A 16,146-nucleotide genomic window follows, 5' to 3' on the forward strand; every position below is an offset into this window, starting at 1 on the left:
AGAACTAATTAAATGTTCACTGGGCCAGAGAGAGACTGACTCTGTAGCCTAGTCATTGGGGCATTTACCAGCAGTGTAGGGGAACCAGCTTCAAGTCCCTGCTCCAATTCAGGCTGAGCAGGGACTTAAAACCTGGATCGTCTATAGCCCAGCCCTAACCACCAGTCTATTGGCTATTTTGGGGTGGGTTTCTCTGTGGTTTTGGCTAGAAATTGCTTCCTGGACCTGAAAAACCTTCCCAACGAAGATGATAAATTTCTGCAAAAAGTTTGTTTCAATAAATTGGCACCTTCCATTGAAAAACTCTCGACCAGCTCTAATTATTTATTGTTTATATTAGAAGTAGTTCCTAGCGGTCCCAACCAAGAGCAGGTCTTCGTTGTGTTAGATGCTGTAAAAACACATACTAAGCCTCAGACCTTGCCCCCAAGAGCTTACAGGATAGATATAAAAGACGAAGGTTGGGAGAAAGAAAATAGCATCATTATTCTCATTTTATGGATGCCAATTCAGTGATTTGTCCAGGTTCACAAAAGGAAGTTTCTATCAGAGCTGGGAACTGGGCCCACATTTCCTGATTCACCATCTACCGCCTCAACCAAAAACCTACCCTTTCTTTCTGAAACCTGTATTACATTCTATGATTGATGCTACTATGGGCTTGAAGTGGTTAATGGGAATTTAGGATGTTAGTCTTACTTCCTCAGTAATAGCCTTATCTATATCTAATTGTATATGAAGTCAGCACCTCCTCTAAATTTCACAGTTTATTCCTTTTTTCCACTCTCCTTCAGTCTTTCATTGCTCATAGTAGCACATATGACTAAATCCTCACAGAAGAATGTTAGAACTTCATGGCAATATTGTATTAGGAGGTTTTCCTTACCCAGCTATTTGATTCTCTGAGCTGATAGTTTGTCCTTTCTAATGCAAGTCAATGGTTCATTGGACTGAGGCCCTATTTTAAATAAACTCATCATTTTGTTCGCGCTTCGGAGGCTTTGGCCATAATTAAACATCAGCTCCAAAGGGCTAGAATCTGCCCATAAAAGGAATAAAAGCAAATATTATGTATAAGGCTGATTTTTTTTTTTAAAGTTGATCAACCTGAGTCAAATTTATATTTTTAGTGTGTTCAGAGTTAGTTACTACCAAGTTGTCATTTTTTACATTTTAAAAACAAGCTGTTGTTTTAGTAAATTATTAAGTACCGAAGAGGTGGTCATTTTATTTGTTTAATTTTTTCAACCCAGGCTTTTTCCCTTCCTTTTCTGTCTAGCTCATGTAGGGATGCCTTTTAATTTTTTAACATTTGAAAACTATTGTAAAACAAACAAGAAAAATATATTAGGTACTTGAGTTTTACATGTAGTAATTTATTCTCTTTTCAAATGCAAATAAAGTGAGTATCAGTTGAAAGAGAACTATTTTTTCCTGTTTGTTTAGGATGATTTTACTGGAGCATCCCTGCTGAGACCAAAGTCTCCTTTCCAGCAGTCGAACATCTTACAGACGTTAGAATAAAATTTCCCTAAATGAAGCTCCTCATTGACACCGGGGTGATTTTAATAAATAACATATGACTTAGTGAATATAAAGACACACTGTGTACAGACTAATGCCCTGCACTGCTTCCTTATGAGAGGTAGCTAGTTTATTTTGTTAATTAAACCTTAGTTTTGTGTTTCTCATTGAAATTAATTGAGGAGATTTCAAAAAGTAGCATTTAAGTTTTTGTGCAGAAAGGAAGGAAAGCAAAGGAAATGGTCCTTATTTTCAAAAACTGGCCTGAACTGAAGGTAGGTAAGAGCAAATCTCAAATTTGGAGAAAGTTAATTGGATTCAATTTCTACATTGAAGATTCTAAATTTTCCTTCCAAAAGCTGTGAGACCTTCTCCCTTGTCTTATCGGCTGCTGCATTTGTTGCCCGTTGTCATAGTTTAAATCAATACATGTGTTTTTGATATTTGGCAAACTGAAATTTAATTTTGCAGCTGCGTGATTCCTGTAGAAACTAAATGCGTCTTACAGAAATAAAAACATTCAGAGAGAAAACATTTTGAGAGAATGCTAGTGAGGGAAAATCTATTCCTGTTCTATCAGCATTTATTTCATTTTATTTAATTACAGAGGATTTGTATGTTACTGGAAATGAAAATTAAAACCGGAATAGCCACATGAGCTGCAATCTGATAAAACAGCCAGCTATTGTTTGGAATGAAAAGTGAATGCTTGTGGTGGTGAAAAACAAAATTTTAAGAGTTTTAACTGTACGGTATATTTTAAAACCTACACACAGAGATAGCTAACAAACCCATGTGGCTTTTGTGCGATAGTCTGCTAAGTCTTGGAGTATTATTATTATTATTTTAATAAAAATAAAAACCTGGAGATGGTCATATTGAGTCTCTGATAAAATCTTGGTAATTGATTTCTTTTCCAGCTCAGTTCTGGGAAGACCAGACCTGTTTGGGACGCCCATGTTTTTTGGTATCACTATTTATTAAGGGTTAATCCAACCTGGCATTACTGTTCATTGAATATTCCTGACTTTGCAGCACAGCTAGGTCCTGTGGTTTAGACAAAATAAAGTGTTGGATGGGATCCCAGTTTTAATAGTCCCAATTTATTATAACCATTGAACCCTGATCAGATCACAGATTGGATTAGATCCCAGTTTTTTAAATGTCCCAATTTATTGCTGCCTTGGAACCCTGATAAGAATACATATTTGATTAAGGCTTCGGTTTTCAAAAAATTCCAGTTAATTACTTGTAGATTCTTATTAGATCATAGCAGGGTAGCACGGTATGTAGGAGTTCTGAAAAAATTACTGGATGATGTTACACAGGTCAAGGTCAGCGCTTCATTTTGTGCTGACAGTATGAAGTTATCAGATTTCTGTTTATTACAGTAGCAGCACTTGCACTGGACAGGAGGACAGACGAATCCCATCCCATTGATTCTCAGTGATTCTCATTTTAGATCTGCTGCTGCTATATATACCAGAAAGTGTAATAAAAGCCTACCAGTGAGCAGTGAGGGTCTGATATGTGGCTATGACTGACTGATGTCAGCAATCCTCTCCCACCTTTCATAGGGGATGACATTGCATTTAAACCAAGTGGTGGGTTTTAAGCTTCTAGTTCCAATTTACATTGTTACTAAAACAGAATTTGCTCTGACAGACTCAGCAAGCTGCATACTGCTAGTCCACAAAGAAGGACACCTCCAGTACAGAGCTGGTTTGGGGCTTGAACCCAGAATGTTCTGGCTCAGAGCTGAGTACTGTACTGGGTGTGGGAGCCAGACTGACGCACGGTGTAGATTATTTGACAGATGATCCTTTTGTCCAATCACCAGGTTTCTTTCCCAGATGCCGCAGTCCAGTTGGCACTTTCCAATACGTCATAGCCTGGCCCTCTAAAGAACCCCAGAGTTTCATTCCCGTAGCATCACTGGCTTGCCCTTCATTGAGACAATAATTTCACTATGATCCGGATGCTCTTTTTCAAAGACTATGCTGTCTGGCCATCTAAAGAGTCAAAACATTTTGTTGGTAATGGCCTCGCTTTCTCTGGAGTACTATGCTAAGCTGTGACCCTTTTTTTTTTTTTTTTTTTTAAGATACATCTTTAAAATGATGCTGTCAAAGAGAATTATAACTGATTGCATTATTGACTGCTTACAAGCCAAAGGCATACTTCATAGGAAACATGGGATTAAAATGGAACTTGGAAAAGTAATAATCAAGTTGTTTTGTTATTGTTGCTGGAAAGTTTAGTTGCAGAGACAGAGATTGAGATCCTCCGCTAAGGGTAATTCTCTTTGGTACTGCTCAAGCAATGCAGAGGGCACTTCAAGCTGTCTTGATGTAGGGGAGCTTCCCAGTGCTATAAAGCTGGATCCATGCATTCTGCTGCACACGGGACATTCAAAAATGGGGCTCATGCATGCCACTGTTCTATGATCCTGGACTCTCAGAATGGTTCCTAGGAGACTGTTTCATCTGACATAAGCTAGAGAAGTCTGGTGGCTGCTCTAACTTACCAGTGGAGCTAGTTCAGCTTCTTGCCAACGCCAGGGTCAGAGGAGGCAGAAAAATGGCTCAGAAAACCCACCGCTGCTTCCCACAGTATATAGAAATCTGTATGACCGTCAGCACTTTGCATCAGCATGTGCTTGGGGAAATACCATAATTGCAGACTTCCTCTTCTCTCTCCCCCTCTCTGCCAGAGAGTCTAAGGCACACGTTTGTAAGCATGGGCAGTTAGCAAAGGAGTTTTTCATAGAATCGTAGGACTGGAAGGGACTTGGAGTGGTTATCTAATCCAGACCCCTGCATTCACGGCAGGACTAACTATTATCTAGACCATTCCTGACAGGTGTTTATCTAACCTGCTCTTAAAAATCTCTAGTGATGCAGTTTCCACAACCTCCCTGGGCAATTTAGTCCAGTGCTTAACTTGACAGGAAGTTTTTCCTAATGTCCAACCTAAACCGCTCTTGCTGCAATTTAAGCCCATTGCTTCTTGTCCTATCCTCAGAAGTTAAGAAGAACAATTTTTCTTCCTCCTCCTTGTAACCACCTTTTATGTACTTGAAAACTGTTATCATGTCCCCTCTGTCTTCTCTTCTCCAGACTAAACAAACCCAATTTTTTCAATCTTCCCTCATAGGTCATGTTTTGTAGACCTTTAATCATTTTTGTTGCTCTTCTCTGGACTTTCTCCAATTTGTCCACATCTTTCCTGAAATGTGGCGCCCAGAACTAGACACAATATTCCAGCTGAAGCCTAATTAGCACAGGGTAGAGTGGAAGAATTACTTCTTGTGTCTTGCTTACAACACTCCTGCTAATACATCCCAGAATTATGTTTGCTTTTTTTGCAACAATGTTACACTGTTGAGGCTTGTGATCCATTATGATCCCCACATCCCTTTCTGAAGTTCTCCTTCCTAGGCAGTCATTTCCCATTTTGTATGTGTACAGCAGATTGTTCCTTCCTAAGTGGAGTACTTGGCATTTGTCCTTATTGAATTTAGTCTATTTACTTCATACCATTTCTCCAGTTTGTCCAGATCATTTTGAATTTTAATCCTATTCTCCAAAGCACTTGCAACTCCTCCTAGCTTGGTATCATCCACAAACGTTATAAGTGTACTCCCTATGCCATTATCTAAATCACTGATGAAGATACTGAACAGAACTGGACCCAGAAATTAATTAATTAATTAATGGAGATATCCCATCTCCTAGAACTGGAAGGGACCTTGAAAGGTCATCAAGTCCAGCCCCCTGCTTTCACTAGCAGGACCAAGTACTGATTTTGCCCCAGCTCCCTCAGTAGCCCCCTCAAGAATTGAACTCACAACCCTGGGTTTAGCAGGCCAATGCTCAAACCACTGAGCTATAAATGATCCCTGCGAGACTCTACTTGATATGCTTTTCTAGCTTGACTGTGAACCACTGATAACTACTCTCTGGGAACAGTTTTTCAACCAGTTTTGCATCCACCTTATAGTAGCTCCATCTAGGTTGTATTTCCCGTTTGTTTATGAGAAGGTCATGCGAGACAGTATCAAAAGCTTCACTAAAGTCAAGCTGTACCACATCTACCGCTTCTTCCCATCCACAAGGCATGTTACTCTGTCAAAGAAAGCTATTAGGATGGTTTAACATGATTTGATCTTGACGAATCCATGCCAACTGTTACTTATCACCTTATTATCTTCTAGATGTTTGCAATTTGTGTGTGTGTGTGTGCAGTGCACACATTTAATTCTCCACAACATATTTAGTACTGGAAAACTAAAAAGTCCCATCTCTTCATGTCCAGCTTAGTTTTAAATCAGGGACTATTAATTAAAAAGTAAACCTTTCATTCCCAAACTCAGGTGAATTTGTCTCTATTTCATGTAGGTAGACTCTGTATATGTGTCTATAAACATAAATTGAATATAATATATAATGAAGAAATTTTTAGGGAAAAATCATATCACAGGGATATCGTTTTAAATCTTCCACTCTTCGAATTTCTTTCAGATGGAGAAAAATAACATCATTTATGCACTCCAGTACTTTGTGCTGTAAGCTCATAAGATGTCACTAGCCTAAGCAAAGTTGTGACAGCTTAGTGTTTGGACAGGAGACTTTCCAAGGACACCTAGCGCTACAGGAAATGGTGTTGGTGATTGAGTAAATGTCAGTCTTCCCTTTGAGTTGGTCATGAACCAACGTTGCAGCATGAAGTTTCAGATGCTGTCTTTTGAATGCAGTGTAAAATCAAAATCTTCACATCCTGGGATCAGTACAGGTCACATGGTATTTTTCTTAAGAACAGTGGTATTAACCTCATTTTTTTGCCAGATTCCAAATCCGATACTCACTAGAGCTGAGAAAATAATGTGCAAGTAAGTTACAATTTCCTCACATTGAGTCATCATTCAATTTATCTGGTTGTTTGTTTATGAAATGTTTGCTTTATGGAAAGATCATAGATATTCAGAACTTGAGCTGTGTTGTATAGTTGTGATTGTTTGTTTCTTTTCCTTGATTGGTTAAGTTGCAAGGACTTTGGGGAGAATATTTTCATCAGCAAATACGTGCCATTTGCAATTCTCTTTCTATGGCTATTTGCTCCAGTAAAAGTTGACCACTTTTAAATTGACTGAAACACACACACAAGAGATAAAACCATGATCAAAACAAATTCACTGAAAAATATTGAAATTACATTAATGGAAAACCTTATATAGCCTTCACCCTGCTGTTCAAAAAGTAGCAAATGTTCTAGTAAGTACGTTTTGCCTACCTAAATTTCTCCTGTAATTTCAATTGGACAGTGTTGCTGTTCGCTGTTAAACAGCCATGTGTCACCTCAGAGGTGGTTGCACTTCAGTGGTGGACAAAGTAATCTCTCTAGTATGTATCTCCTAGCTACCTTACAGGGATGTTGACGCTTACTAAATTAATGTTTGATCCTACATAGCACAGGTTTGGTGCAGGGTGGGAGTGTGAGCTCAGGGTAAAGAGTGATGAGCAGGAGAGGAGGTGCAGGGAATATGAATCTGCATTAAGCAGAGCGCTGCAAGCATTGCCATGCTTCTTGTTACAGTTGCCTACAATTATGCAAACTGGGTGTAATGTACTCGACCAGCTCAGAATAGTAGAGTTTTACACTTGTGTATATTACTATACACAGTGCAAGGCAATTGAAAAGAAGCCCTGGTAGTCAAGCTGGGTTCTTTCCTTTTCACGCTTGATATATCCAGTAATAACAATACTGCAGTCACACTTATACTGGTCCAACCCAGCTGCCTTCAGATGATTCCTTCAGTTACCCATTGTTTTGGGGGCTGAAGACTAAAGCACTGAACTATGAGAAATACTTAACTTTCCACTTTAAAATATTGGGCCTGACCAGAGAATAAAAGATTGACAAACACAAATGAGACTTTTAAAGGTAACACATTCAGGTTATGAATAAGATTTGTTAATACTTGTATGAAAAGTTCATGCATATTAATAATGATAAAATAAAAAATTTAAAGTATTTGACCAGATGCTGCCTCAGATATTCACATGAAATACTCAATTCACTTTAGTGAGTGTTGCATATGAAGGTCTAAAGGCAGAATTTATTTGGTCCACTTTTATGTAGATGAATGAAAATATGATGTTTATACCATTGAAATATATTGTGCTACCAGATAGAAAAAAGTATTGAAACCTTAAACCCAACTGAAATCCAAATGACCTCCTGGGGTAGTAGGGTACTTTCTCCTAGATAACGCTTTTCTCAGTCTATGTATGAATTAGGGAAATGAGAGACAAAAGCAGAAATGTTATGTAAAATCACAGTTGAGATATTAAGACTCTAAATCAGATGTAAATTGAGTAATCATTGCAGTTTGGAGATCTCAGGCAGCATCACGTGAGTGGAAAAATGCAGCAGCTTTTATTCTGCTGCACACAAGGAAAGACCGAATGAATGGAAGAATGTGTATTACACCAATTAACCTGATTAAAAGACTCACAGGATTGGGCCTTTTTGTGAAAGTCCAGCTACATCTCAAGCCGCTTTCACAGCCACTCCCTTTTCACTATATTAATTGCAAATCGAATACTAATTATCGTAAATGACCTATGCCTCCTGCCTATCTATTCCTATTGTACACTTCAGCTTTGCTAGTTATTGTTCTTTCTCCTATTTTGCCTTTGGGAACTTCCTTCACTGATGCACTAATGCTCGGTCAAATCGCTGCTTAAAACATATATTTTCTGCAAAGCCTATCAATTTTAATCCTTTGTATCAAAATATATTGCTGTACTCTATTAAAAATGAAACAACCCCTCCCCACCACCATTGTTTGGTCACCAGGTGTATTTTCTGTTTGACTGTATTGTCTACTTAGATTGGCACCTTGGAGCGTGGATCATGGTATTCCATGTGCTCTACACAGCATCGGGCACACAATCTGTACTTGACGTATAATAAAACAGATTGTTGTACTTCTTGTTGTACATTTTCAGCCGAAAGTTTGTTCATGCTGGCTAGAAGAAAATAATACATTATCTGCCTTTCGGGATCCCTCAAGCAATTTCAGTGCTGTCAGTTGGAGCCTTTGAGCTGTGTCTACATAGCCACAACTGTAACTGCAGCCTTTCTGCAGTAGCTAGCAATTTTTGTTCATGTTTTCATTACAGATGGTAACTGGCAGCATTTGGTTTGCATGCTGCACATTGTGCTAACCAGTTGTTCATCTCACCTGAGATTCACAACAGAGAAGAACTTGAAGGCTGGAATGTTCTGTTCCTTCCCACTAAGAAAAGATGTGGTTATTGAATAGAAGTTCCTTACAGAGTTCATACTGGTGGTACACAAAAAAGGTGCCAGCTAAGGAATTTGTGTTAATGAATCATATTTAGGGCCCTACCAAATTCACAGCCAAGAAAAACACATCACGGACCGTCTTTTGTGTGCTTTTACCCTCTACTATACAGATTACATAGGTGAGACCAGCATTTCTCAAACTGGGGGTCCTGACCCCAAAAGGGAGTTGCTGGAGGGGTTGCAAGATTATTTTAGGGGTGTTGCGGTATTGCCACCCTTCCTTCTGCGCTGCCTTCATTGCTGGGTGGCCGGAGAGCGGCGGCTGTTCACTGGGCCCCAGCTCTGAAGGCAGCTCACCACCAGCAGCAGCAGCGCAGAAGTAAGGATGGTAATACCATACCATGCCACCCATATTTCTGCACTACTGCCTTCAGAGCTGGGTGGTCGGAGAGTGGTGGCTGCTGACTGAGTGCCCAGCTCTGCAGGCAGCACCCTAGAAGTAAGGGTGGCAATACCATACCATGCCATCCTTACTTCTGCGCTGCTGCTGGCTGCAGCTCTGCCTTCAGAACTGGGCTCCTGGCCAGCATCCGCCACTCTCCAGCTGCTCAGCTCTGAAGGCAGCAGTGCAGAAGTAAGGATGGCATGGTATGATATTGCCACCCTTACTTCTGCGCTGCTGGTGGCGAGCTGCCTTCAGAGCTGTGTGCCTGGCCAACAGCTGCCGGTCTCCGGACGCCCAGCTCTGAAGGCAGCGCAGAAGTAAGGGTAGCAGTACTGCAACCCCCCGCTACAACAGCCTTGGGACACCACCACCCCCAACTCCTTTTTGGGTCAGGACCCCTACCATTACAACACTGTGACATTTCGGCTTTAAATAGCTGAAATCACAACATTTACGATTTTAAAAATCCTATGACCATGAAATGGACCGTGAATTTGGTAGGGTCCTAGTCATATTGGAAGGAGGTCTGAGGAATAAATGAACGTGTATACCATAAATTATTGTTCTTGTGCTGAGCAGCTCCAGATATGGGGTAAAAGTTTCAAAAGCACATAAGTTCAATTTTTCAGAACTGACCTAGACATTTAGAAGCCCAAGGCCCATTGACTTTCAATGTCTTAAGCCACTTTTGATAATGTTATTTTGAAAACTTTACCCATATTCTTATCAGGGTTATATAAAAAATGACTATCTTTTCCTTGATCTGCAATGTGAGCATTTGGCCTTTGCAGCCCAAAAGTATTGGCTTATTTGTGGCTAGGAAAAGTTACACATGATAGATTCTGGGATTTGGAAGCTACAGAAAATCTTTAGGCAGGAACTATGTGTTTGGCTTTGGATGACAATTAAAAGAGAGGGGGGAATCACAGGAGGTTAAGAGGGCAGGACATGCTACAGCATTTCTAAGATGCCTATGCTCTAGCTACCTAGGTGAGAGGGCTGTGTTTTCACAGATGCACAGCTAACGGAAGCTGATGCATTCGTCATGCAGTGATTTAACTGGATGCTTGGTTTCAGGTGGCAGAATAGAGTGAGCAGAATTGATATGGGATACAGAAGGGAAATGTCACTGGCTTCCTTCCATCCTATGTGGTTTATTTCCCATTCCCTCATCAGGAAGTTTATATAAACTTAGTATTAGGCTAAACTGTTCAGATTGTGACCTGTGCCTCTCCTCTTTAGTTTCACTGCTGGTGTCAGGGTGGTGAGTGACATGTAATCTCTTGCTTCCACTTGTTTAACCAGACCCATCCTGTGATACATGTTGGTCTCTTCTGTAATTGTAGTACTCTCGTTGTAGTTTCCAGGCTGTTTGCGGTAACAATTCTGTTGATTTGGCAGATTTTTGTGATGAGGGTAAGAGGTGGAACTAGTCTAAATAATAAGAAAAATCAACAAAAGAGAAGTAAGAGTAGGGGAACAGGGCAAAACACTGTACAAATGTGCAACAGATAGCAGGTTTGGGAGGCAAGACAATGTTATATGGGAGAAGAAGGTAATAGGGTGAAGCAGGATAAAAGATTATTAGGCACTTATTGGTATGTTTTGTAGAAAACAAATGTTTTTAAGGATTGGGTCAGAACATGGTGATGTTATGCAATCAGGATATTTAAAACTTTAGAAAATGGAAAAACTTTAGAAAATAGAAACTACAATGGTAAGAGGAATAAAGGAAGGTTTAGTAAAATAGGTAGATACAAAATTGAAACTATACAGCCTGTGTAGTTCAATTCTCACATCAGGTAGAGCTTGGATTGAAATGAAAAACAGAAACCGTAAAAGAGAGATCATTGAGCAGATGTTATAGATTTCCATGGAAGAGTGAGAAAGAAACAAGAAATATTAATACAATTACAATAGCCCTATTGAAAAGATGAGGCATTGATCATCAAGAAATTCACATAAACTGGCATTGACTGGTCAGCATAATATAGAAAGGAAGTAATTGTTCTTGAGCAGGTACAGATCATAGCAGTGAAAGTGACTGTAGGCTGCATTCATAAGGAAAATTTGAAGACGCTAGGCTTATTCACAGTAACAAAAGAAAATTGTGCTAACCTAATTCCAGCTTTTGTTGTGCAGAAGGTACCAGTATTGATGGCAGAACAAATTACTTTCACTGTCAAACATGAAAGCAAGTTACACATGATGCCACTGTGTTGTGCTACTCTGTTACCGTCAAGTCTGCAATCTCTAAGGGGTATCGTACGTATCGGTTCAGAGTCCATTTCCATTCACCATTGCAATTCCCATGAGTTGCCCCAAGTCTTCTCCTCTAGAGAATGTTATGTGCTGCTGCTTTTGCCCTCCCTCATGAGACCATCCAAGGAGATACAACATCCCATCATTAAGGCTAGTAGGAAACCTGTATGTTATCCCACCTGTAGAAATTCCCTGATGTGCAGCATAAAGGTATTGGGCTAGATCCTCCGCTGATGTCAATAGGCGCACCTCCACTGAAGTCAATCGAGTTATGCCATTTTAGACCAGTTGAGGATCTGGTCTATTGTCTTCAGTTTCCTGGATATATTTGCAAATGCTCAGCATCTCTCAGGATTTGGCCCAATAGCAGAAATAATCTTAAATTGCTATAAAAGCATTTAATGGGCAAAAGGCAGAACTTTCAGAGACAGGGACTGTAGAACTGATAAATGTATTGGGTCCAATAGCTATAAGCTATTTGGGGGGGTAGGGGTGGGAGTTAAACAAATAGAGTGCTTTCATCTTTCCATTTCTAAACATAACACCATGTGGGGCATGTAAAATATTAATCTTTCTGCAAGATGATTTCTTGTGAAGGCACTTTATGGATAAAAGACAGAAACCAGTGATACAGCCCCGCTCCCTGCTGTATTGATGTCTGTAGCTGTATTGCAAATGGAAATCCATCCCTGTCATCATAGTACAGTAAGCACTCCCTGACAATAGGATCCATACTGCACTCGCCCTGGAAAGATTGTTTTGTTGCAAGAATTGATTGGGTTAGAACTTTTTCCAAAATGACTTAACATAAAATGTGGTGAGTTTGTTCTGGCAGCTCTGACGCAGGCAGGCTGGGTCCCTCCTGCTGTGTAGTCTTTCTTTTATCGTTATTCAGGAACCCGTAGAGGATGAAGCCTTTTGCATATTTTCATCTACTCACTAATTATTCGTGCTAGGGCTGGTTTGAGGTTTGACGCTACAGTATAGAAAGGAAAACCAATCACTGCTTATTAGTGTTTGTTTTCATCTGTGGTAATTTCAGCATAGACTTCAGCTGTATATCCATGCTTGCCTTTTTCTCCAGAGTACCCATGTGTCCCAGAGTACACAGAGTACCCATGTGTCCCTGAGTAAAGGAATGTCCCTTTTCCTCAATATCTATCCCAGTGTCCCTGTGTGTTTTACAAAAAACAGACGTCTCCCCCACTTTATGTAAACCTCATCAAACTCTGGCCATCCGAAGGAGCCAAAAGCTAGCTGAGCCAATGAAATTGACAGCAGGTTAGCTGAGAGCATGTGTGCCTCACTGACCCAGGTCTGTTATATGTCAACCCCATGATATACCCTCCATGAGACGACCCCCCCCCCCCAGTGAAATCTCCCATTCGCATAGTAACAGATCCATGTGGAATCAAAGACTCACTCTGAATCCTGGCTGTGCTATGAGTGGTGAGCCTACAGGCTGGTCAGCCTCCACCATCCACACAAGGCTACTGACCTGTCTGGGCCGGCATGTGAATGAGAGACAATGTGTGTGGTGTAATGAGAGAATGAGGGGAGTAGAAAAGCAGAGAAGACTGAAGGGTAGAGGAGAGAAACTGGAAAAGGCCAAAAGAAAAAAACAAAACATAGAAGGTATAAGAACAGAAAGCCCAAGTGGTTTGAGGAACTTAGTAGGAACAAAGAAATAAAAAAGGAAACAGAAGAAATACAGTAAGAGCCAGAAAAAAAAAACTAAATAAATAAATGTAGCCTTATCTGCAGAAAATGCAGTAAATGGATGGGGGCTAGAGGACTTGGAGAAAACAGTAGAGAGGACACAGAAAACTACTGTTCTTTCACCCACCTGTTACTGACTGTACACGTTAGGTTTTATTCTGAAAGAGGGAAGGTGACCTGGGAGGAGGAGGAGAGGAGTGTTCCATGGCTGAGGAAGTGGGAGAGGAAAAATTGAACACACTTTCCTCTTTTCCATCCCTCCCTCCCGCCAGCTGCCAAAACCTTGGTGTGCACACCTCATTGACACCCATCAAAGCTGTCTGCTGCATCGTCCCTCCCCACCACAAGATGCATCTTGGTTTTTCATACTGAAATATATTTTCTAATGAAGCAAAATAAAAATCCTCAGGTACATATTCCAGTTGGTTGCACATATCTGGAAAGAATGGATCAACTGGATGTACAGCAATGCATTAATATCTCAGTGTGGTTAGTCGTCTTATTTCCAGGGCTATGTATCTTTCAGGGCCCTTCCAAATTTTCTCCAAAACCTCTTCTTTTCTCATCTCCAGGCTTTTGACTATTTGTCCTGCACACTCTGTGTTTTTGGCCACAGTCATCACCAATGCTTAACCACATTAAGTATTTTCCTACCTCTTATTCTTTCTATAGACTCACTATATTTATCAAGTATCAGAGGGGTAGCCGTGTTAGTCTGGATCTGTAAAAAGCGACAAAGAGTCCTGTGGCACATTATAGATTAACAGACGTATTGGAGCATAAGCTTTCGTGGGTGAATACATCTGACGAAGTGGGTATTCACCCACGAAAGCTTATGCTCCAATACATCTGTTAGTCTATATGGTGCCACAGGACTCTGTCGCTATATTTATTAAATATGGGGAAATGCTACTATACTTCAGATACAGTGACAGTGGGTAAATGTTGACTTTTACAGGTGTGCTACATGCTTCTGCCTTGCATCTTTTCCTGCATCACACACTTCCATCAGTACAGTACCATTTACTCCAGGGTATTCTCCATACTACGGTCAGCACGCTGCTGTCATTCTTCTCTTTGTGTTTAATTATGCCATCTTAAAGAGGAACTGAACATTTAACAGAAGTTGCACATTCATGGAACTTTATTGTATTTTTTGATTCAGGAGTAAATATTGAATCGTTGAAGTTTGGGTTTGAAATTTACCTGAATATGTTTTACCATTCCTATTCCCCACAGATTACACAATGGCACTGATTAGCAGAAGCGTTTTGTAATACCACTTAAGGCTTTATCACAGTGGAGCACTGCCAGTAATAGTCTTTAATTCACTTATATGTACCAATCCATCTCTGTCAGGTTTCTATTAATTTCTTCCCTGTTTTACTCTGTCCCTAGCCCCTATATAATGAGGCATGAGGTCTTCCATTTATGGAAAAAATATATATATATATTTTAAATCTCAAGCAAATTGCTTTTGCTCCTGCTTTGCAAACAACTGTGCCATCTTCACATTTATTTCCCGTTTAATCCACTTTTCGCAAGTTAATTTATTTAGAAGAATATGTGTCGGTCAAGAGGCCCAAGAGGCAATAATATTTTTATTGGCTAATTTAGATGAAAAGTTTGAAGATTAGGTTAGATATTTAAGCCTGCGTTGTGGTTTTAACACAAACCTTTAGTAGAGATATATTTCTAAAATATTAGATCTGTGTATGGTTAAAACTGTGTTTGTGCACATATACACAAACAGCACTTACCAGGAATACTTGTGAAAAATTGCACCCTGTTCTGCAATAATCTGTTGTCAGAGTGCGGAATGATAACATGCCTTGTTTACAAAGATGCATGCCAAAGGAATAGAACCTAGAGATTTCTGCTTGCATTGGAGTTCTACTGTTTTGAAATATACATATAGTTTACATTTATAACAGCTGAGAGATGTTTTTAAAATTTTGCTTGATGCATCACTGGTTTGCTGTCATTGCTGGAGTAAATCCAAATGTGTTGGTTTTCTTTGTTTCTTTCTAATGATTAGGATTGGTGCAAAACATCAGGAATTACGGCAAAAGCAGGCAAGAGGGCTTGCTGATTACTCCACGAGCCCTGTAGGTCCACCACCTGATGATGATGATGATGAGATGGACCCAAATTATGCCAGAGTGAATCACTTCAGAGAGGCTTACCCAGCAGCAAATGTCTACAGGCCATCGTCTCCACCTGTAGCAGAAACCTTTGGATACCCACGGGATATCCCTTCAGTATCAGGAGAGAGGGAGCATTTGGAAGGACTGTATGCAAAGATAAACAAGCAGCACCATCCACAGACTTCTGCTGACAGGTAATACTACCCAATGGCTGCAGATCACCTGATTTTTCAATTTCACGTGCACTTGTATTTACTGAATAGAAAAAAATGGTTTTACTCTTGATTTACATTGTTTTAACCAAGAACAGCCTTTGCCCCAACAGTACCCCTGAAGGGTCTACATAAAGCAGCAGACAAATAAAAATCATTATAGAAAGGTCCATATTTCACAAACAGAATGAATGAACTGCCTCCAATCCAATTCCTATGCTGCTGAGAAAGGTTTTTTTCTCTTTTAGACAGGAAAAGTTCTTATTCTTCAGCAAAACTCTGTTTTTAGATCCCTTTTGGTCCTGATGATCACCCAGTGCCCATTCGTAACGGGTTTTTGTGTGATAGTGTGATATATTGCATATGTTTACAGTTTACATTTCCCCAGCTGTGAGATATTATGCACTTTCAATTAGGTTGGGGAGAGAACTGGGAATCATGGCATTTTATGCAGACTGTAAAGTGTAGCTTCACAAGACTGATTACCTTTCACAGCCTTTCCAATAACCAAGTGAGAAAGAAG

General features: G+C 40.0%; 1 protein-coding gene across 1 annotated transcript in view; it reads left to right on the forward strand.

The window, feature by feature from the left end:
- PARD3B (par-3 family cell polarity regulator beta) overlaps positions 1-16,146 on the forward strand; it is a 589,898-nt gene that overhangs the window by 476,134 nt on the left and 97,618 nt on the right. The window contains exon 20 of the mRNA XM_024206395.2: positions 15,303-15,605. Coding sequence (XP_024062163.1) covers positions 15,303-15,605 — 303 coding nt within the window. The remainder of the gene's footprint in view (positions 1-15,302; positions 15,606-16,146) is intronic.

Source organism: Terrapene carolina, unplaced genomic scaffold, assembly GCF_002925995.2.
Source record: "Terrapene carolina triunguis isolate 2854851 unplaced genomic scaffold, T_m_triunguis-2.0 Scaffold62, whole genome shotgun sequence".
NCBI lineage: Eukaryota > Metazoa > Chordata > Testudines > Emydidae > Terrapene > Terrapene triunguis.